The sequence below is a fragment of the Erpetoichthys calabaricus genome, chromosome 4 (assembly GCF_900747795.2).
Source record: "Erpetoichthys calabaricus chromosome 4, fErpCal1.3, whole genome shotgun sequence".
NCBI classification, from domain to species: domain Eukaryota; kingdom Metazoa; phylum Chordata; class Cladistia; order Polypteriformes; family Polypteridae; genus Erpetoichthys; species Erpetoichthys calabaricus.
Genome location: NC_041397.2, coordinates 289197137 through 289221801, shown reverse-complemented (window position 1 = coordinate 289221801; position 24665 = coordinate 289197137). Strand labels below are relative to the sequence as shown.

General features: G+C 37.0%; 1 protein-coding gene across 2 annotated transcripts in view; it reads left to right on the top strand.

Moving 5' to 3' along the window:
- Positions 1-1592: 1592 nt before the first annotated feature.
- akap17a (A kinase (PRKA) anchor protein 17A) overlaps positions 1593-24665 on the top strand; it is a 38901-nt gene continuing 15828 nt past the window's right edge. Inside the window, exons 1-4 of one of the 2 annotated variants that reach the window (XM_051927219.1) lie at positions 1593-1788; positions 10437-10532; positions 17592-18372; positions 20335-20483. In XM_051927219.1, the coding sequence (XP_051783179.1) occupies positions 17614-18372; positions 20335-20483 (908 nt within the window). In that variant the 5' untranslated portion in view covers positions 1593-1788; positions 10437-10532; positions 17592-17613. The remainder of the gene's footprint in view (positions 1789-10436; positions 10533-17591; positions 18373-20334; positions 20484-24665) is intronic. The other variant, XM_028800890.2, reaches the window with a different exon arrangement.

Here is a 24665-nt window from a genome sequence, read left to right as displayed (position 1 = left end):
TGCAATAAAATACAGTATAATGATTCGGTTTAATTTAGTATTGTTAAAATTGTATTGTGCTCCTGTTTCCTCCCACAGGCTAGGTGGACTGATGATGTTAAATTGGCCCCTGGTGTGTGTGTGTGTTCACCGTGTGATGGGCTCTCACCTTGTCCAGGGACTGTTCCTGCCTTGCATCCGTAGCGGCAAAATAGGATTAAACATAAAAATGTCAGCATTATTTTTTTTAAATGCAAATTTGAAACTTAACTAAATGTAAAGCTAATATGACAGAATCTTTCTCGATAAAACAGAAAGGCAGAATATAATAGAAAATGCAAATGTGGGAAAATAATTTTTTTTTTGTAAATGTTAGTGTTCTAAGGGGATCAGTTTAAGTACATTCATGAATAACCAAATCTTTATGAAAACGTAAAAGTTAATATTATCGTTATTACATTTGTATGTTAATTCTTTGCTACCTGGATCCTCCTAGCGTTGAGTTTGCATGTTGTCCCTATGGCTGTGTAAGTTTCCTCCCATAGTCCAAAGATGGGCAGGTTAGGTGAACTGGCAAAGGTAACTTGGCCATAGTGTGTGTTTGCCCTGAGATGGATTGGTGCCCTGTCCAGAGTTTGCTCCTGCCATGTACCCTATGGCAGCTGGGATAGGCTCCAGCACCCTCCCATAGCCCTGGTCTGGAGTAAACAGGTTAGAAAATGACATGCCATGTTCATTCTATTAATATAAATCTTGTAATAAATTTGTTACGGTGACCTTAATACTGTGTTGTAATATAAGGTAATTTAAATGCATGCTGGGGCGGCACGGTGGCGCAGTGGGTAGCGTTGCTGCCTTGCAGTTGGGAGACCTGGGGACCTGGGTTCGCTTCCCGGGTCCTCCCTGCGTGGAGTTTGCATGTTCTCCCCGTGTCTGCGTGGGTTTCCTCCCACAGTCCAAAGACATGCAGGTTAGGTGGATTGGCGATTCTAAATTGGCCCTAGTGTGTGCTTGGTGTGTGGGTGTGTTTGTGTGTGTCCTGCGGTGGGTTGGCACCCTGCCCAGGATTGGTTCCTGTCTTGTGCCCTGTGTTGGCTGGGATTGGCTCCAGCAGACCCCCGTGACCCTGTGTTCGGATTCAGCGGGTTGGAAAATGGATGGATGGATGGATGGAAATGCATGCTGGTCATATATTAGCCATTCTAAACACTATCATCATCTGAAAACAAATTCCTATGCTTGTTTAAGTAGTACTAGAGTGTTGTACCGTGTTAGCCATTATGAATGTAGAGAAAAGCCAAGCAAAATGACACCTTTTATTGGCTAACTAAAAAGATTACAATATGCAAGCTTTCGAGGCAACTCTGGCCATACTCAGTATTGGTATCAGTATCGAAAATCTGACACATAAAATACTTGCATCGGTAATGATTTCAAAAACAGTGGTATCGCCCATCCCCACCTCTCTAACTAAACATCTACACTCAACCACTCGTGATGCACGTCAAGCAAACGATTTTACTTGAGTAAGATGGCCTAAAGATGCACTATCTAGTTCGCGATGAACTCTATGGTGTCACCGCATGCGCAGTACTTGCTTCATGAGACGGAAGCGGAAACTGTCTGGAAGCACTTTCCGGTTTGATTCAAAGACACAGTTAAGTGGAATAATAGCACGTTTCCGAATTACTTTAGGACGGTAAATGCCGATTAATAATAGTGTGGAAAAAATAAACATTGCACAGTACATAATGACTGTTGGACTGTGATGTTGAATTATACTCCTGACAGTTCTGCCTGGAGAGCACGGTGAGTAACTGAGCGTAAGAAGCATGTTCAGTTGTCCATGATTGTTGGGCGAGATGAATCCGGCATCCACCCTGTCAAATTCAGGTAGAAAGATTTAGTAGTATTTTTGTTGAGAAAGATTTGCTAATGGCGTGGATGTAAAATAAAGAATTAAATTTGGTGACAGATCGGTAAGAGGATTCGTGTCATTAACGGTATATGGAAACATTTTTGACGGGCTCACACAAAGTTCAGTAGTGTCCCTATTTTAACCTACTGTCATTTAAAACAGCTCTGTGTTAGTTGAAATGAACGATACTTGAGTAGAGTATTTACGTTTGTAAAAGTAATTTTTCCCCTGACATCTTTCTTTTTGAGGTAGGAAAAATAGAATTTTTGGTTCTTATTTTTTTGTTTGCCCGTAGACTCCTCAGTCTACAGTTATTTAGTATAGAGTTACAATTCAGCATATGTTTACTGCATTGAAATTGTACTGTATTATATCAGAAGCTTAACTGTTGTGACAGAAATCACAGTTATACATGTATTAACAGTCACAGTACTGTATATGTACAGTTCTGGAGCAACAGTGACAGCCAGGGTATTTTCCCCCAATGTTAGGCTAATTAGCGATTGTAAATTGTTCTCGGTGGGAATGTGAATGTCCCTGTCATGGACTGGCACCCCATCCGAGGCGGTCCCTACCTTGCATGAAATGCTGCTGGGATGGCTTCGGCCATCTGTAACCTTGAGATGGATTAAGAGGTTATGTAATTGTTATGTCATTTCAATTCAGCAGGCTCGGTTGTGGTTTCTATATCCGCACGTCTCTCATTAGGCAGTTATATATTTTAGTAAGATATTGTGCGGTTTCATGTCCTGTTCTAAAATTCCTGTATCATTCTATTTTTTTTTTCTGAACTTTGTAAGTTGTTTACATGTTCAATTTGATTCTTTTTTTTCAATGCTAACGTGGAACTAGTCTGATTTAGCTGGCTGAGGGTTATGACCAGGTCCCTGAAGAGGGTTTTGCATGGAGAGTTTGAATATAAACTGAATTTTTTGAGAAGATCTAATTGAAGGGTAAAGATGACATTCTATTGTAAAACAATGTTTTTATTTTACCTCATTGGCATTGTATTACTCCAGACATGCTATGTGGTATTTTGCACGTCTGTTTTTGCACACAGGATGCTGCAGAGTTTTTCAAAGAAAAAGCTCTGTCTGAAATTGGCAAATCTAAACAAACAAAAAAAAGAGAACACCGAAACTGGATAGAAAATGACAGTGGTCAGCATCGTGGAATCCTCCAGACGACTCAGGTATTTAGCTTGTATTTAAGGAAGAAGCAAGTGGAGTTTCCTGTAAGGCATCTTGTTTCTCAAGCTACACACTCTGATGTTCTTACTCTCTTAAGCAGTTGTGCATCTCGGCCATCCATGTTGTTTTCTATCCAGTGTGGCCTCTTCTCTTAAGACAGTCATAGACACCCTTGTATGAAATCTTCAGTTTCTTGGTAGCCTTTCATGTGGAATAACCTTCACTAAGTAAAACAACAGTAGACTGACATGTTTCTTGAGTAAAACTGTTTCCTTTTGGCCATTTTTGAACCCAGGACTGAACTTTAGTAATGCCAGTACCTTGCCACTCAAGTGAAAATAATAACAGATTTCAGCAGTGTTAAAGCAATTAACAAAATTTTCTCTGGTAACCAGTTATCATTCATACGTGATTAATTATGAATTATCTAAGGGGGTTAACCATTAGGATGCTGACGGAATGGGTACTGAAAATGGAGCTTTGCTGCCATGTGTGAATAATAAACTAAAAATTATTTCAAGTAGTAATAGCTATTAAAAACACTAGTAATGCCTTGACCATTTTTCAAAACAATTTAATGGTATCTTGCTTAGTAAAGGTATTAGTTTCTGTCAAAAACATGAAAGTATCTGGTTGTGTTCAGACTTCTGATTGATCAGCTTTTTTGTGATTTTGAATGGTTAGCTTATCATCTTAACATTTAGAATGTACATCTACACCCCTTCACTGTAGTTTTGGAAAGATTACTCAGAACAGAAATTTTAAACACTTCCAGTGGTACGCTTAAGGTACCTTTCTGCGAGAGATCTGATGCTGTTCTAATTCACTCTTTAACATGAAATCCTTGATTTTTGTTGTCATTTATACAAATAGAGTAACTGTCCTTTTTTCCATTTATTATAATGCTTTAAATCCCACTTTAAAAAGCCTTGTCAGCGTCAGCAATGCACATCTAGCTACCTCAGCTAACACGCTGTGTCACACAGTTAATCTCTCTCTTATATCACTGCTCACTTGACCCATAACACCTGCAATTACCGTATATATTTGCGTATAAGTCGGGTCTTGGAAGTCAAAAAAATTGATCATAAAATCAGACCCTGACTTATATGCCTGTTCAAAAATGTGACCCTTATTTTTTATTTTTTTTTAACATCTTCTTGCTTCCTCCAATCTCACATCAGTTGCTCAGACACATTGAAGTTTGTTGCAGCAGTGCAGTTACCAATTTCTTTCTCTACTTCAACTATGTTTAATTTATAACCAGCTTTATATTTTCTTCTGATCGAATGATCCATCGTAGATAAGGGATGCTCTTATGTTAAAGGTGTATGGGGGTGTAAAATACAAAAAACACAAATCAGTACAAATGTTGCTTCGGAATAGTTCAGGTATTACCGTGTGGTCACGTAGGCACAATAGAGAGAGAGAGGTTAGGAGCACATGCTGATACAGCGCATTGCCGCACCCACATAGAAAAAAAGACTGTATGCTCCATGGTTATTATCTCAGCTGGGTGTTAGCATAACATAATTTCTTGGACCAATAGCGTGAGTTTTCCACATTCAACTTATACAACCGACATTATATAATACCATATATTATATTATAAAATCAAGTTCCGACTTACGGGAGAACTTATCCAAGAGTATATGCTGTAAAAAATAAATAAATAAATGAACATATATACAGGCCACATTTATTCTGTTTTCTCTGCATCTGTAAATGGGTAAAAAAAAGATTTTAATCTTGTGTGCTTTTCCTTGAAAGCGGTGTTGTGCCTGAAGCACTCAACTGGTGCCCAGTGCCACAAACTAATCGAGTCCGTCTGCACAGTGTCTGCTTGACACCAGCTGCTTTATTTATTTTCAACTAACTACATCCTACACCTCCTCTGCTGTCACCATTACCATAGTAATAAAGTATAAAAATGCAGATACATATGTTCGCCCAGAATCATTAACCTGAGTTGAATATTTTCTTTTTTAATGTGACTATTCTAACCTTATTTTTTGGTTAATTTGACAGCCATAATATTTATGGATTAGTAGAATAATACCTTGAGGATTTGCTGACAATTTTAGAGCTCTCCGGTTTGTTGTGATCCAGTGGTTGTTGGCAAAGGGTTGTTTTTCCTCATACAGTTTGCTGCTGGGCAATTCACCAGCCAAAGGATTTTCAGTTGAACATTTTACCTACATTGTATGACCAAAATAAAATGGTCTTCTACCTTCAGTGCAGCTTTTTTAAGGTTAATAGATTTTCTTTATTTTTTTTCTGCTTTATTCTAATGTTCTGATTTCTTTTGCTCATTATCTTCACTGGCATCTTTGTACTTGGTTCTATTTAAGGCACCTGAAGCTAAGCATGTTCAGGCCCTGCCAGTACTTGGATGGGAGACCAACCAGGAAAAGCTTGGGCTGCTCCTGGCAGAGGTGTTGGTGAAGCCAGCAGGGGACACTTACCCCATACTCTGAATGTGAACCCCAATGCCTCAGCGCATTGACAGGGAAAATGTGCTGCAAAAATGGTGCCATGCTTCAGATGAGACGTAAAACCAAAGTCTTGACTCTCTGTGGTTATTAAAGATCCCTGGACATCCTTCCTAAAGTGTAGGGTGTATCCCGATGCCCAGGCTAAATTGCCCACCACAGCCTAGTCATTCTGGCACCTTAATCATTCCCTGTCTCTTAATTGGCTATCTCTCCCCACTTCACCACCTAACAGCTCATGTGTGGTAAGTGTACTGCTGCAAAAATGGCTGCCGTTGCATCATCCAGGTGGATGCTGTTAAAGCACTTTATGTAGTGAGAAAAGCGCTATATGAATGTAAAGACTTGTTATTATTCCGGGCACTTACCAATGTTCTAGGACTGGCAATATGACTTTCAGTTCTCCTAATTTATTGGAGAGTTATTGTCAAAAGTATCTCCTCATTTTATGAAAATCTGAACTATCAACATAAGTGGATTAAATACTGTATGTACATTGTTTATACGTTATTAGCCACATTTCATGGGTCTGGTTTCAAATCACAACTGTTATCTGTCTATCAAATGCCCCAGGCACATTTTTCTTCATATATTCTGGCTTAGTTACCTGATATTTGCTTTCTGGTCTTAAAATCTGTCTTGTATTCTTCTCACTTCTATTCTTGTCATTACTACCAGAAATATTTCAAGATATTTCAATTATTCCCATGCAAGGCCTTTTCTGTGTGTGTTTTATGTCTCTCCTGTCATTGCCCATGCATTTCTGTATATGAAATCTCGGATGACCTTCTTTATTGGGTTGGGTTAATCTATATTGGGTTGTTGTAATGTTGGTGGGTGGAGGGCACTTCTGTTGGTATTTTTTACATGCTTTTTTGGCTTTAGAAAATACTGACTGCTTATACCTTGTTCCTTCTATGTTCTTGATTTTAAATAAATGTGATTGCAAAAAAATAATGAATTGGTGAACGTTTTACTTAATTGCAGTACAAGGGGTTGGAGAGAAATAATGTTATATTTATTAAGCCCTGTTTGAGTTTTTTTTTGTTTTTTAATTAAAAAAAATCCTCAAGATGTTTGTCTTTTAGTTTGTTGATTGGTACTTTTTACTCACTTTTTCCATTTTTATTTTGAATTTGGTGGAAAGTAGCTGAATCTGCTGACCAAAGCTGCAAACATTTTGATGTAAATGCTAGCTGTTCTGTGGCATTTTGCTTTTTATCTACGCCAGTGGATCCTAAGTTCTATCCTGGGAGATCCCTGTGGCTGTGGGTTTTTATTACAACCAATTTCACAATCAGATCATTCTTACTCCTATTTTTTTTTTTGGGGGGGGGGGGAAGACACCCCTCTTTTAATCTTTAATTCTTGTATTTTTGCTAAAATTTGAAATGCTTAGGTTTCTGTTACCTTTATAATTCACCCATTTCTGAAGAATTTGCATCTTTTAATTGTATTCCAGTGCTGTCATCACTGAATGCTAGAGGGGAGCCTTTTACTTTAGCACCCCATTTCATTTGTCAGCTCATTTGTAAGAAATGTTTCTTAATTAGCAGACAAGTGAAAAATCGCAGTGAATTAATTGATCCCCTTTAGTATTCATTTTTGTTTTCACCACTGTCTGCACTGCTCATTGCTAACCATTGGCATTTGGATACAATTAAGGGAGCAAACTCTAAAGAAAAGAACAAGATTTTCAAGTTAGTTGGGTTAGTAACCTGTAGCTTTGGGAATCCCCCAGGGCAAAAAGTTGAAAATGACTAATCTGATATTATTAATATTTTTACTAAGCTGCACCACAGCTCCAAGAGTCCTAGTACAAGTACTACAGGGGTGATTTTTATCCTCATGTCATAAGGCTACATGACAGCTGCTTGTCCATTCACATGCACGAGTATACCTACTGTGTGCATTGTAGCTCTCTTCTGAGGTTGTATAATGTTTTTTTTCCAAATTCATTTTATTGTTTTTAAAATTTCTGCTTGCATATGAAAAAGTATTCATTGTCTGCTGTTGGTTTTTTATGCATTACAATAAAATTTAACCAGCTACCAGGTAATCAATGTAAAGCTGTTTGAGGCCCAGAATATGTAGACTGTGGTTGGAGAAACTGATACAGTAGAGCACTGAAATATGTTCCTGACCATAGTATGAATACACATATTTGGATTTTTTTTTTAATTTGTGTTTCTTCTTTTAATGGAAACGTGTAAACTTTCTTGGATGACTTGCTGCTAACATTAGCACTACTGCAGAAGTACAGGTATATCCCTTTTTCTCATTTAGCTACTGTGTCCTGGCTGGCTAAGTTAATTTCTGTGTAAAGTGTACCGCTGATGTAGGTTGCAAGTGGAGAATAATGTGCATTACATGATGTTTCTTTCCCTTTTTAGTTATTTATTTGGAACCTTCATCAGTATTAGAAATTTAAACATTGTTAATCACATTTTGCGTGTGTGAAAGTTTAATTATTGTAAAATCAGTGTTGTAATTTGCTAATGATAAGTGCTAATTTATATCACAACTAGGGGGGCAAGCCCCCCTGGCACCTTTGGTGCCCAACCTCCAGTTGCGGCCAGAATATTAGTAAAATCAGTAAATGTACAAAAGAAAAATTATTATTTATTGGAGTCAAAATCACAAAATTGTATAAATATGTAAAAGAAAAATTATTATTTAATGGAGTAAAAATCATGAAATGAGAATAAAATATTGAATCTGTTACTGATTGGAGTATTCTTGTTAAACTGAGGTCCACTATGCTCGATGAGAATTTATAAGAGACTACGTAAATGATCCATTTGTTTTAACTGACATTCTTATAAACCACGACTTTCTTGATATCTTAGTTTATAATTTAAAAATGGAATAAGAATCTGAAAATCTAACAACGTCACATTAAAGTTTGACAAATTCTGAAAAGAATGATACCAAACATATATATGTAGGTTTTAAAATAAGCCCGATTTAAAGCGTGACAAAAAAACGTGACATATTGTAAAAAGTCACATAAAATCGTTGCACTTTTAGGTTTAGGATTTTATATACAGTATCTCACAAAAGTGAGTACACCCCTCACATTTTTGTAAATATTTTATTATATCTTTTCATGGGACAACACTGAAGATATGACACTTTGATACTATGTAGTCAGTGTACAGCTTATATAACAGTGTAAATTTGCTGTCCACTCAAAATAACTCAACACACAGCCATTAATGTCTAAACCGCTGGCAACAAAAGTGAGGACTTGCTTCCAAAGGTTGTAAGCATGACGTGACTTGTCCGTCTCGCACGATGTGAAAGTGTCTCTCGATCTCTCTTCCAAAGATCACGTCTCGTCGCAAGATTTTTTTTTATAATAGAGAGATATTCCAGACAGTTGATTTACATAATCCTAAGCTTTTACCTATATGGTGATCCCTCCTCCATTGCGGGGGTTGCATTCCAGAGCCCCCCGCAAAAGGTGAAAATCTGTGAAGTAAAAACCATATGTTTATATGGTTATTTTTATATTGTCACGCTTGGGTCACAGATTTGCACAGAAACACAGGAGGTTGTAGAGAGAGAGGAACTTTATTCAAACACTGCAAACAAACATTTGTCTCACAATTAAAAGAATGCAAACATATTTTCCTCTTCAAAGGAGTGCGCGTCAGGAGCAGAGAATGTCAGAGAGAGAGTGAAAAGCAAACAATCAAAAACTAATAGGTGCTGTTCGAGCTTTTAAGTATGCGAAGCACCGTGCGGGAAGCATATCACTTGAGAAAGCAGCCGCAAGTTAGCCCAGCAAGGAAGGGAACAATGTGAAGGTAGTCTTTCAGCATTTTTTAAACGAGCGTCCGTATCCTCGAGGGGTGCGAACTGACCCCCTGCTCACACCCCCTCCGTCAGGAGCAGAGAATGTCACAGCAAGAGAGAGAAAAGCAAACAATCAAAAATCAATAGGTGCTGTTTGGGCTTTTAAGTATGCGAAGCACCGTGCAGGAAGCATATCGCGCAAAAAAGCAGCCACAAGTAAGCCCAGCAAGGATGGGAGCAATGTGAAGGTAGTCTTTCAGTGTTTTTTGAGGAGCGTCCATATCCTCTAGGGGTGTGAACAGCCCCCCTGCTCACAATATATTTGAGGAGTTTTAATTAATACGTAATACGTGCTCTGATTGGGTAGCTTCTCAGCCATCTGCCAATCGCGTCCCTTGTATGAAATGAACTGGGCAAACCAACTGAGGAAGCATGTACCAGAAATTAAAAGACCCATTGTCCACTGAAACCCACGAACCAGCGAAAAATTGCTTACATATAATATCCGCGATAGAGTGAAGCCGCGAAAGTCAAAGCGCCATATAGCGAGGTATTACTGTATCTCTAATGGTTTTCTTCTTGTTTTCAGCCTCATAATGGCTTCTTGTACTTCTATTGACACAGCTTTTGTCTTCGTGTTGAAGCAAGTCTAGGTGTCTTTAGCCTGCACTAAACAAGCAGTGAAACACACATACCTGAGTAATCACAAACAACAGTGACACCAGTTGTCCCAAACATCATGTGCCCTGAAATGGAGGTGAGGTGGGGTGGGGGGTGATGAATAAAAAGTGTTGTAATTTCTACATGCTGTGACCAAATGTATTTAAATATCCGTAAACGAAAGTGTGCAATGTGCACCATAATCACATTTGAATTGTTTGATTTATAATTTTAAAGTTTGGAGCAGAGGAGTGAATCAAGGGAAAACGTGTTTTTGTCCCAAACATTATAAAGGACACTGTATATCTAACATACAAGACAATGAGTGCGGGGCTTGGTACCTTGCTGCCTGTTGCTGGCACCATCTTTACTGAATATTTTATTTTCATTCTGCAGTAACAGTGCTGCCAGGATAGACTATGCCTCCCCGAGACCCTGAACTGGATTAACAAGGCTTGTGAATGTCATTTTCATTTAGAAGGCCAGAGAACTGTATGTATTTGCAGATTTTATATACTTAAAAATAAGCAACAAATAAATTGAGAAATGTAGTTATATTAAGCTTAGACAGCTTAATAGGAGAAGAAAATATATTTTTGCTTTGTTTTTTTATGAGTGTCTTTGCTATTAACAGTACCATAGTCCCTTTTTTTGTGCCTTTTATAAGGGTTCTGCACCATTAATACATGATAGATTCTGTTTGCGAATGATAGTATGAATCTAGTAAATAATGAAGCATATCCAAAACATTCAGCTTCAGTTTTCCTTTATGTGGGTGATTTTCTGGTTACCACGGCATCCTAAAATTACATTGAAAATCACACCTCAGTTACCACGGGATTTTTTTATGTATAAGAGCCATTGCATGTTATAAGTAGTGTCAAAGAGGGTAGGACATAGAGATAGAAACATATGTATTCATCAGACTGAAATCAAAATAGCTGGTAGAGTTAGAGTGTAAAAATTGTAGTATAGGTCACAAAGTAAAGTGAGGCTGCGCTGAATGTGCAGTGACTGTGTTTTCTAGGGCAGAAAAGGCAAAAAGATATGATATATTGCAATGAAAAAGAATGCAAAGCTGAACTCTAGGGGCAAGGTGCTCCATTATTACTGTGCTTTTTGCTTAATGGAATGAATTGATTTAGTAAATGAAAGAACACAGACTTTAAAAGATTCTGAAAACTAGAATCTGCACAGAACTTTTGTCAATAAACAAAGCAAGACAGAGGAGCAGATTTAAGCCACACACAAATAAAAAAATAGTTCTTTATTTCTGTAATACTGAACTGCTTTTTAATGAATTCAGAAAAACAGTACAAAATGATGAAAATGGAAAGGTATGATAGTTAAAAAAAGAATGCCGAAGTATGCTACAGTGAATAGTGTTTATTAGAGTAAAGCAATAGCCATATAACTATGATTTAAATAGAATATTTGTTTGCTTATTTTTATTCCCATCCATCCATTTATCTAGTCACATTACCCAGTTCAGGGTTGATGTCAGTCAGAGCATTTTCTAGTAGCACTTGGTGCAAGGCTGAAATCTTGTTGGATCAGGTGCCAGTCCATTAGACAACATGACTCTGGGAAACACCTAGCCACACGTAATTCACAAAAAGCCACTTTAGTATTGCCCTTTATTTGGATTGGACCCATTGATCTAATTTCAAATGTTGAATCATTATATTAAAACATTCAGATTTTGCTTTATCTCCATGCTGTTTGATACATAACATTTAAATGCCAGAAGTCACTTAAAGCTTATGGTAAGAGCAATTGCATCATGTGAGGATATTACAGCTTGTCATTCCCTTTACTGCTTTGGTAATTGGTGCAAGTATAGGAAGATCTGCCAGAGTCAGCCATTGGAAATGCTGTATTTAGAAATGCTTTTAGCGTTTCTGGCAATTTCTGTGAATGCATTAATAAGCAATTGTATGTTGGTAGTGGTTATGTTATGGCGTGGGATGGGGTTGTGTTTTTCCCCCACAACATCTAAATGAGTTACCATCATTCAAGAAGTTCAGTTTTATAGTCTTCATGAGTAGGTTAGGTTACCATTCTATCTGCTGAAAATCTAAAGTATAACTGAGTCTTATAAAAAAAATCCCTTATTCATTTATTTTTTTTATTTATAATTTTCAGTTTTTTATGGTCAGTTTGACATTTCTCATATCTTAATTCCAAAAATCTATGATCTTTCAGACCTCAGGTTTACATTTACTGTGTATGGAAGAAAAGAGAATATAATTGAGTGTGTTTTGTCACAATTGGCATGAATTTTTTACACAAAATTAATCTTACCCAAGTGGTGTATGTTTAATACAAGCCACATAAGAGCAACCCCACAATTGGTTATATTAAAGGTTATTGTGTGGACTTGAGTTTGCAGTTAATGTCTTCTTGTCTCCCAGATTGCACCTCCATACCAGTGGAAAAAAAAAAAAATACACGCTGGACCGGCTGTTTTTAAAGAACGTATTTAATAAAGGTTTGGCATTATGTTTGTCGCTTTTATAGGCTCTTTTATTTCAAACAGGCATGGCCTGCTGCACATTTCAAATGACAGTATTCATAATGTATTGTTGCAGTCTCCGTGATCAGTTGTCTCATTACAGCAAACAGACTTAGGTGGTACTCGTACACTTTTCGGACAGCACATGTGCTTATAGACAGTACTTTAATGTGGAGAGGATGAGATTGGGCATTTTTCTGTTGATATGATACTTTTGTAAAATTCTGTGTGGTGAAATGCATAAAAAGTTTCTTCTAGCATAAGATCTGAGATCACTTGGAATGGTTGTTGTAAAATTAATTGTATTTTATGCACAAGATTTTGTTTCTTTCTGTGTGTATTACAAAGCTCTCGGTTCTCTGATTTTCATATTGCATGCAGCGTCTGCGGATTCTTTAGATGCTTTGTCAGATGGCACTACACCTTGCTTCGAAGTGTCCTTTCTCAATCCATCTATCTACATTTGAAGCTGTTTAGGGTTTTGTGAAGCCAGATCCCAGCACTGCTATCAGTGGCGTAACTGTTAATGCCTTCATGTTATCTGTGAGCTTGACAACAAAGTTTTGGTCAGATCAAATTTAAAACTATGGATAAGTAAATTTCACAGTTATTATTGTATTGAATAATCTAGTCTGTGTTTAACAACAGGTTCCTAGTATATCCTATTGCAAATGTAATGAAGTGAAATTTGAAGGTACCCAACCTAAAAAAAAATGAAGTTATAAAGAAATAAATGGAAAGAAATTTAAAAGAGAAAAAAGCTTTTATCAGTTTTTCTGCACTTTGTTTTTACTCTAACATATGGCTTACCTGTACCATGATGCACTTTTACCAGCTATTATAGAGATTCTTTATATTATGCTCAATGAAACTTCTTCAGTAAGCAAGCAAATAAACATGTACTGTGCCATATCTAAAATGTAAATACAGGGCATTAGATTGGCAATAGTCTGGTAGTCAAAGGTTTTAGGATTTCCTCTCAGGCAGTATTAATACTCTGCTGAGCTAAAAAAGAATGTCCATGCTTGGACAAAAGTCCTGTAAAAAAATCACTGCACTGTTAACGTAGTGTCTTTATACAATTCAACTTAAGAAAGGGGCGGCACGGTGGCGCAGTGGGTAGCGCTGCTGCCTCGCAGTTGGGAGACCTGGGGACCTGGGTTCGCTTCCTGGGTCCTCCCTGCGTGGAGTTTGCATGTTCTCCCCGTGTCTGCGTGGGTTTCCTCCGGGTGCTCCGGTTTCCTCCCACAGTCCAAAGACATGCAGGTTAGGTGGATCGGCGATTCTAAATTGGCCCTAGTGTTTGAGCTTGGTGTGTGAGTGTGTTTGTGTGTGTCCTGCGATGGGTTGGCACCCTGCCCAGGATTGGTTCCTGCCTTGCGCCCTGTGTTGGCTGGGATTGGCTCCAGCAGACCCCCGTGACCCTGTGTTCGGATTCAGCGGGTTGGAAAATGGATGGATGGAACTTAAGAAAGCTAAATCAGTTGAATAGGTTTCATAAGTAAACCTCACTGAGTGGAGCTAGTGGCTTAGATTTTTCTTGTACATCTACATTAGGGGCACTGTGATGCTTCTGACCATTTTAACTTCTGTGTTTGGCACTGAATATTCTCCTCAGCAGCTGCATTTAAGACTACAGCTCTTGTAGCTAGTGGTTCTCTCTCTTTTCTTTATTTTCACTTGTAAGCCTCTCCTATTACTGTTCTATCAGTGCATCTATTTTAACAAGGTGGTGTGTCTTTAAAATAAATAAATAAACTTGCTGGTAGACCACCCCTGTTAAGTCCTCAATCTTTATGACAAGATGCATGCAATTAAGAAACATAATGCTTGAATGATGGTTTAAAAAGGCATTGTTGTGTAACAGGTTTTCTTTTATTGTTCAATTAAAATGTGACTATAAATTTTTTTCCTTTTGTGCATGCCTGCACTTAAAATATTTATACCTTCACTTTGAATATAAGAAGTTCTTGTTTGAAACTCCATTGAGAATTTAATGCTTCACTTTGAATTCTAATAATTGCGTTCTGGTCTAGAATAAAATAGATTTATGTTTTCAATATAATGTTGACTAATCAGAATACGAATTGCAGATCTGTAATGTACTTCTTGATAAATTCAGCTGAGTAAGTTTTCCTTTGTCTATAATTACATTTGCAGATATGTTAAAATACAATTAAGATGGCTTTTTAGATATCCGCATTACATTGTATATATGTACTGTATGATCAGCACGTTAAATATAATATGCAATGGCAATCTCAAATAGGCAAAATGTAATTAGTTATCACTAATCAAAAGTGGGGAAAGTCTCTTAGCTTCCTCTTATAATTTAATTACAGATATGTGCATTTTGAATTCTGACTGTACCAAGTCTAATTACAGATTATGTACCTCTAATTAGAATTTTTAGTAGTGGAAAAAAATTATATAGATGCATAAAATATGAACTGGCATAGACAAAAAAATTATTGTGAGACCTTCCATCTTAACATGAATTTCCTCACACGTGTTTAATTTCAAGTTTGAAGACTTTCGCTCAATTCAGGAAATAGGTCTTGTGCTATACAGAAAAAGCTGGTAAAATTTGCTTGGACGAGTGATTCTTACATTTGTTTTTCTTCTCATGACCCAATTTTGCTTTTTGCATGTCTTCATAAATCACAATCATTGCAGAGCATCATCCAGAAGATCCATTCCCCTTGTGAAACTGCCATCTAATGTTGTCCGGGTGCAGTGTTCCCTTGGAGAATTACTGATGTTCATTGTTTTTCCCCTTTGACAGTCCCCAACATCGCAATCCATAGCATAAGAAACGCTGACTTGGTCTAAATTAGTAATCCTCATTGTCTATCAGGCTCCCAAAAATGTGGTGTTAAATTTTACCTCTGTAGCATTAAAGGAGAATGCAGCAAGCAGATATGTTTTGTAGAAGTAGCCTAAATAATGGAGGAACTTGTTGTTAAAGTCAAAGTGCATTATGGGCTTAAAAATGGTGAAAACTAAGCTCCACTAGTGCAAAGTGAAATCAGTCTAACGCATTCCATTACTGATTTGCCATCCTTGGAGAAATAACATGTTGTTGTCTTGTCAACTATTACCAATCTTTAACACTAGAATTACCAAAGCCTACAAAAAAACTCGTAGATCCGTCCCACCTTAAATCACTTCTTAAATCCGTTTGCACCTCTCCGCCATCATCTTTTGTCATCTAAATGTGCAGATAAACACGAGCTGCAAACAGCCGACTATTCCATCCCTCCACCGACTTAGAACGTGCACGAACTTCTCCAGGCTCATGCCTTGATTGATTATCTGGGAGTGAAGTGGAGTTTTAAAGTGGAAATAATAGATCGTTATTTGGAACACACGCATTTCATGTGTGTTCCATTTCTACAGTAATCTGTGTAAACACATTTTTAAAACAGAAACATTTTTCATATTCTAGTAGTAAATGACAAAATGGAGGCATAAACTATATAATGTATGAAGCCTGAAGTCTAAATATCAAAGAAACACTTTCACAAAAGGTACAAATATAACAGAACAAGTGCGCTTTTATTCAAAAATATAACTGCAGGAAAAAAAAAAGCCGCCTTAGTGTACAGTGACACTCAGTTACTACAACGGCCCCGTGGCGCAACAGTATCAGTTGCTGACTGGGAATCAAAAGGTAACGAGTTCAATCCTGCACGACTCTCTTTTGAGAAATGAACTGCTCTTATTTTTACTATTTTAGAATAAAAAGATACATTTGATTTCAGTCTGTAACAGCCGGTGTAATTTATGATATTTGTAAAAGTTAGCTTTGTTTTTTTTCTGTTTTTTTTTATTCACTTTTCATTCTCAGTCGCGTTCAGGATCCTTCCCTACCCCATCTGACACTGCTGTTTTCACATAAAGACGCGCTATAGCTCACCCAAGGAGTGCCCTTCCTACATTTACGACATGTGTACTTGTTGCATTGTACACAACTGTCTGTGCTATGGTTCCTATTGCACTGAACAAGCACCTGTAATTTGCAGCTCTATTCATTATCTCAAAACAAATATATGTGACGTTTTGAAGAAATCATTTTATGACGCGAATAGTACCAATCAGAAAACATTGTCGAAGTAATGCAATATTATTTGAAAACAAACAGCATCAGATTGGGAGTGATTTATACTGGCGCTGTTACTTAAGAGTCAGATCAGAAGCTGAATAAGCTCCTGTTCTGACTCTAAGTAAAAAAGCATGAATTAATCAACAGAAATAACCGCGATCGACATTTTAAACTTAACGATTTACAGTGCATACCAATTTATAAATTTTATGTCTGTTTGAGGTTACAAAGAAAAAAGAAAACACTTCCTACCCAGCGGGGAATCGAACTCAGGTCTCTACGGCGCGGCAGGGCTACCATGCTCTAAGTCAGCAAATCTCAGCGTTACGCCACAGAAAGTGTTGTTACATCCTTGAACCTTTTGTGAAAGTGTGTATTTGATGTTTGGCCGTCAGGCTTCACACATTCTATAGTTTATGCCTACATTTTGTAACATTTATTACTAAAATATGAAAATGTTTGTTTTAACAATGTGTTTACACAGATTACTGTAGAAACGGAACACACATGAAATGCGTGTGTTCCAAATAATGATCTATTATTTCCACTCTAAAACTCCAGTTCAGTCACTCCCAGATAATCAAACAAGGCATGAGCTGAGAAAACTTAGTGAACGTTTTGCGATGGTGGAGGATGGAATAGCCGGCTTTTTGCTGATTGTCTTAATCGGCACATTTAGAAGACAAAAGAGAGGTGAGAATGGTTTTAAGGTGTGCAGGATCTACAATTTTTTTCATAGACTCTTGTAATTCTAGTGTTAAGGAAGTATTTAATATTCCACAAAAGTCATCACGCACTCTCCACCACTAAAAAAAAGAGCAGCTGGTTAGCCTTCAAATATCTGCTTATGAATTCTAAATAAAACTGAGCAAGCATACCCATTCCTCCTGTTTATTATTTGTTTAAATCGATTTATTTTTTTTCCAAACAGATCCCAGGCCTTTGTTGGCAGGATGACTACAACAATTGTTCACGACACATCTGAAGCTGTGAAGCTCTGTGCTTCCCAGGGCCTTTATTTGAAACCCATTGCTAAACTAACAGTAAGTGTGGCCCTCCCCCAGCTAAAGCAGCCTGGCAAATCAATTTCAAACTGGGAAGTTATGGAAAGACTGAAAGCAATGGTTCATCCAGAACAGTTCTCCACCCTTCGCATCTCTAAAAGCACTATGGAATTTATTCGTTTTGAAGGGGAGGTTGAAAATAAGAGTGTGGTGAAAACCTTTTTGGCAAAGCTTGATGGAAAGACAATAAAGCTTAGTGGATTCTCTGATATTTTAAAAGTTAGAGCTGCAGAGTATAAAATGGATTTTCCTACCAGACATGACTGGGATTCGTTCTTTAGAGATGCTAAAGACATGAATGAGACTGTTCCAGGAGAGCGACCAGACACTATTCATTTAGAAGGACTACCGTGTAAGTGGTTTGCGTCAAAAGATTCCAACTCTGAAAAGCCATGTGAGGCAATACTTAAAACAGTATTTGAAACTTTTGGGAAGATTCGCAATATTGATATTCCTATGCTCGACCCATACAGGGAAGAGATGATGGACAAAAATTTCCATACATTTAGCTTTGGAGGCCACTTAAATTTTGAGGCCTATATACAATATCAGGAGTATATAGGATTTGTGAAAGCAATGGATGCCCTAAGAGGAATGAAGCTAATGTTTAAAGGAGAAGATGGAAAAGCCTTAGCTTGCAACATTAAGGTAAGTATAAGGTGGGATCTTAATCTGTAAATATGTCGATCTATACTTAGATTAAAAAAATGATGTATTCACTTTTGTGTGGTAGTCTGCATTTTGTGTTATTCCATGCAGTTTTAGATAGTAATTCACCAGGCTTTTTCACAGTGGTAATTTTGGTAATGGCCATTTCCTTTCATCTTCTGATGAGATTTGAAAGTCACACATCTGTAATGTCTTGTTTTCTGTTGCCATCATTTATTATATTACCATTAGTCTCTTCTTTGACAGGCCAACTTACAGAGGACCATACATAGAAATGAAAATTGAAGTAAAATTGACAGGTGATATTACCCGTCAGATGCTGGAGATAACTTAGGAGAAATACAACAGTAATTCTAGGAGGAAAGCAGTTTGATGATACAGATGACCTTAAAATAGCATACTAAAGTTTAAACAGCCCAACCCCTAGTCCTTTAGAGTAAAATAATAATGGTGTGTGCACTCAATTCTTGGGCAGCAATATCAGATACCATATAGTAATGCTTAAAGTTGGTGTATAAATCAAACGCTGTGTCATGGTCACTTTTATGTTATTGTAAGAGTCAGTTTGTGGCAAGTGTCTTGAAACCCCCCCACTTTAAAGACTTCAGAGGTACTTTAATGATCTTTATATCATTACTAATCAGACCATTTAACATGCAGAGTTGGTTGTTAAAAATGTATTAAAAAAATACTCAAAACTATGTTCTTGTTTGTTCTGCTGATCACTAGATGATCCTTTGTAATTCTAGTGATAGGAAGCAGACATCGCCTTTAATTTAAATTGGAAATGGTTTTAATGATAAAAGTACACCTTCTTAAATTAACAATTGTTAATCATAAGGTGATTGGAAATAATAATTGTCTATCCTAAATGTATCATAATTACAGCCCACTATTCAAATAAAATGTTCATAGGATGATTACCAAGAAGAGACAAGGCCAACTTGATTTACATGTTTAGGGGTTAAATAGACAAATTTGGCTCTTAAGCTAACAAGCTTATTGCTTACTGAGTAACAAAGTGAAATGGTTGTTTTATCTGATTTTTTTTTTTTATTATTATTAAAAATTTGCTGTAGCAAACAGTCTGTTTTAATTAACATACAGAACAAAAGGCCCTCTTTAAAAGAGCGTCTCTTTTTCAATTCTATGAACGATGAGTCTCTGTTTCCTCCATTTCAAATTCAGCTGGACAACATATTCGTCTGCCATTCCCCTCCATGTACAGAATAACTTCTCAAATTCCATTTTCTCAGTTTATTAATCTACTATCTTTAATTTAAAAGCCAATGGTCTGGTTCTCAACCTGTGTTTAGTGGATGTTCTGGCAGCCTCCTCAAGTACTGTAACACTTAGTGTAAAGTAGTACTACAACTAAATTACCATAAAGTTTAAAAAAGCTGATTCTAAGAATTGTTTTTTGAGATCTGCCAATTTACTAATTACTGATTGAGTGATTTAGAGCAAAAATTGGCAATTTTAGATTGGCAGTCGATCAATCAGAGCAGTACTTGTATCTACACTTCCTTGTCTCTTGTTTTCATCTTAGCTACATTAAGTCTGTGGAGTCAATGCAAACAATTTCGATCTTTACAAATAACAGGATCGTAGATATAAAATATTTCAACTGTAAAGTTCATATTTATATATTTACTGTATCTAGTTAAACAAGCAATAATATAGCGGGAAGCTAGCAAAACAAAGAGACGGTTGACAGCTATCATCAAGTAAAATAAAAAACTCTGGTTAAGGGTCTTTGGTGCCAGCAAATAAGTAGAGTTGTGATTCTTGTGGCCTTGGTCAGCAGGCCTCCATCTCACTTCTGGCATTCTATTGTAGCATGTTTCACTTGCTAAAGTCCATAACTAAAACATAATACGCTGGACTAATGTTGTGTCAGTAAGTTGATGCATGGTTAAATTCAGTTCTGTGCTGTTCTAGGTCACCTTTGACACCACTAAGCACCTTAGTGAAATAGCAGTAAAGAAGCGTCAACTTGAGAGGTTAAAACTTCAGCAACTTGAGCGCCAGAGAGAAGAACAGAAAAGAAGGGAGAAAGAGGAAGAAGAACGGGCAAGGGAAGAAGAAAGGTAATTGTTGTTCCTTTAAAGAAAGAACACTTAATTTACAACATTTTCTCACTTCCAGGTCGTAGCCTGCATCAGGGTAATCCCTCTTGATCAAAAAAGGAGACTAAGGAAAGGGGGGGGGGGGGCTTTAAGCCCTTTTTTTAGCTCCCTTACCTGTCACAATTTTCCCACTATTTTAGGTAGAAGACAGAAACTATAAACAAATGAAATTTTATGTTTATTTCAGAACTTCTACATAATCAAAAAATGACAACTGAATGATAAATATTAGAGGTTTATTTTCTAACAAAACTAAAATAAGCCACAATGTGAAGGAAACCAAAAAAAAAAAAAAAACGTAAGAAACATGAATGTACATATTTATACTCCATACTGTATACCACACATTAAATAGAACTGTATTTCCACCCCAGGGAAAATTTGGCTTTTTAACAGAAGCTTTTGAAATAAATAAATGTGTATGTACACACATCCAATCTGTGCTGTGAACATGAACACCATAATGAATAAAAAGGAAGAAAAATAAAAAGAAAAACTTCTGTTTAAAGTCACAGTGAGGCATTACACAGGTGTATCGCTGTTGGTGCAAAGGAGTCCCAGTAGCATTCCCTACATTCAAAAACTATGAAAACGATTTATTGACTACTTGAGTTGAAATTGTTAAATAAACAGATGAATTGAATAGAAGCTAATCACAGAATAGCATCTGAGTCTCATTGTAAAGTAAAGATCTCACCAGTTTGAAATATCTACCTCCTTTGGCCTTCCTTAGTTGACTTGGTATATACTAGTGATCTTTGCTTGACAGAATACAGCCCAGGCTTTCGGCATACCCCACTGAAATCTTCTCAGATGTTCGATGACACTCTGCACAAATATATCTGTCAATATGTTAATTAATCTAAGAAGGGATTCCCGTTCTATAAAAGCACACGGGTCCCCAGCATTTCTTTCAATCCAGCAACTGAGGCTTCTTTTTGTTCTTCTTTCTTCACCTGTGATCATTGCTGTCCTTTTTAAAAAGACTGCTAAACCAAATCTGTAGTAAAGCCATAATGAACCAAAACTGGTGCGCATTGACAATGAAAATACCACACTTAGAAGATTAATTGTGTATGAATTGATGATGCAATAATGTCCACCTGACCAAGGAGCAGCTAAGCCGTCAAATGTCCAATTATTTTTGGTTTATAAATGTGGTGGATGCATGGATAGAGATGGAAATGTACAGGGCACACAGCGACATAAGAGATGCTGCAGTTTCTGTACCATTCTCCTGTTTTATTTTTTTTTAATACCTTTAATGCAGAAAGTCTGCACTAAAAAGCTCTTATAATTTGTTTAATTTCAGTGTTTGGTCCGAGAACCACACTAATAACAATTGTATCACCATCCAAATACCTTGCTCTATAGGTAGCAGAAACACAATGCAGTTTTTAAGTAGCCTACTGCAACACCGTTTATAAGTAACCTTTCCAATGAAAATATCCACATTAGCTTCATAGGCCCAGAGTTTCAAATACAAATTGGCCAGTATTTCTTAATGGTAAATCAGAAATATCTAACATTCAACTCTGCCTTTGGTCATGCAACTCACTTTGTAAATTCTAGTATCTTTCCGTACCTTAAAAAGGAGCACATTTGTGCTGTGACTAGCGCTGTCGCCACACATTTCCAGTTTCCTAGGTTTGAATTCCCACTGTCAGTCATCTTTGTGAATTTTGCATGGAGTACCTATGTCTTTATGGGTTTTTCCTGCTGGTACTGAAGGTTACATCCACTCACCCCAGCTAAAGATGAGAACGTTATATTAATAGGTGATTCTGAATTGCAGCCACATGACTGTGAATGAGTGAGCCCTGTGATGGACTGTCCCCATCACAGTTTAAGCTTCTGGCAATTGCACTAATATTAAGTTTTCTTAAGCTAAATATTATTTATTACACTAATATGTCAAGTGTCTTATTGATTCTTCTCTAGTATTTAAATTCAGTAGAGTTACATACTTCTGTTTTTTGGTACGTTTCACATTTCAAGGTGAAGTTTCAGTCTTTAGAAATTGTTTGAATTCTTTGTGTATGTTTAAGAAATTTGAGTTTAGTTTTTGTGCCTTAAGATTAAATTAGCCCTAATTGAATTTTTTGTACTTTATTTTTTGATGCCATTAAAGTGTACCTTTAGTAATGTCTGTACACTACACCTGATGACCTTTATACGTCAGTTTCCTTTCTCTCTATATATAAAAGGAAATCCTGGAATGGAAAGCAAATGCAAGGCTACGATACCTGATAATCTCGAAAGACATTTAAAAGACCCGCGAGACCAAGGAGACTTGCCACGGTGCGTCTCGCGGGGACCGTAAACATGAGACTTGGTGCCAAGAGATTGTCCCAGGGTCGTAGCAAAAAGGACAGCGGCTGTACAGGCTTTAAAGAGATCGAAGGGCAGCGCGACAGCAGCTATAACCCACCACCCACCACCCCCTTCCGAACGCGAGCAGCGTTATACATCCTGCAAGATGTAAGGGCCAGTAATAAAAGACAGGTATTGCTTTAACAATGTCACGCGAGACCAGGCAGTGAGCCATCATTTAAAACAAGTCAACAGACCTCTAAGCTAGCAGTTGTTGGATTGCTTTTGGCAGGCAAGCATCATGTGTTCCCAGCTCTTAAAACAATGACATACAACAGGCAGAAGAGGCAGCTAGCAAGCAGCAAAAAGACAGCAAATGATAGCAAATGATCCAAAGGCATATCCTTAGCGTACGTTCAGCCGCAACACCCTTCACAACACGAGCAGTATTATACGTCTGGGAAGAAAGAGATGTAACCAGGCACGTGGCCGAAAATAAAGGACAAGTATTGTTTTTACAAAAGTTTTTAAAGTAAAAGTGAAAATAATGCATATGTAACAATTCACAAGAAAATAACAATCTCTTTAAATTGTAGATTGCCTGCCTAAGGTAAAGTCATCCCTGATGAATAGGGACGTGGGAATGAGGGGTCTTTTCATCGGATTAGTGCTATTTCAGATGTGGCATGGCAAAATGGGGGAGGCAGCTTGATGAATGAGGTCTCCAGGACTTAAAACAAATCCAAATCATATTATGGGATATCATCTAATGTGAAATTCTACTCCGTACTTCTAGAATTTTTATATTGTATTGAGGATTTATTCTGTTCTATGTATTGTACTGTAGGGCTCAGAATTAAAAGACAATGTGTAAAATGACAAAGTAGAACTTCATAATGACGTTTACAAATGTTGGCGCTAAACACATGCAGAGCAGGTTAGAGACTATGAAACCAGTGAAATTAGAAAGGCTCAAAAAAAAAAAAAGGCGCTATATACACGTGGAGAAAGTTAAAGGATATGAAAGTAGGAAAATTAGAAAATATAAAAGAAAGTAAAGATCGCAGTAGCGCAAACAAACAAACTGCCTCATTTAACTATGCACCAGTCTAACTTTGGTTTTGCACAATAATTACTACACTATTGCACCTTAACACTTAATTGTACTTTATTCACATAATTATACTTATTTATTATGTTCTACTATACTGTTATCTTTCAATCTGTGACTTTTTGTTAATCTAATTGATGTTCTTCTAACTTTGCACAGTTTGTGATAAGCGGATCAGGATGCATTTCACTGCGTGTTATCCTGTATAACTATGCATGTGACAAATAAAGAATCTTGAGAATTTCAAAAACGGAGTTTACCGCACATGCATTTATTGGTTATTTTGTTAGTGTATATATATTTATCTGTCTGCTTATTTAAAAAGCTAAATTTACCCCATGAGTCAAAAACGTTCTGTCTAGCCCTTGTACAAAAACCTAGACAAAAGCAGGGGTATCACCTTGGTAACCCCATGTACTTTTGGAACTGTGAGAGGAAAATAGCATGACTTTACAGACAGGAGTCCAATGCAGAACTCTACTTACTTTTTTACTTTGTAAATAAAAAAATATTAACTGCTGATATAGATCGTTTTGTCTGTGCTGAAATTCTAAACAGAGAAACCTGTCCTGACCTCATTAAAAAGTTTCAGCATATTGGGACTGGCATGATTACAAATATTGTTTTTACAGAAGTTCTGAAATAAAAGTGAAACTAATGAAGTAGCAACAATTCAAAGAAAAAAAAATGTTAAAAGTATGTATCTGGAAAACCAAACA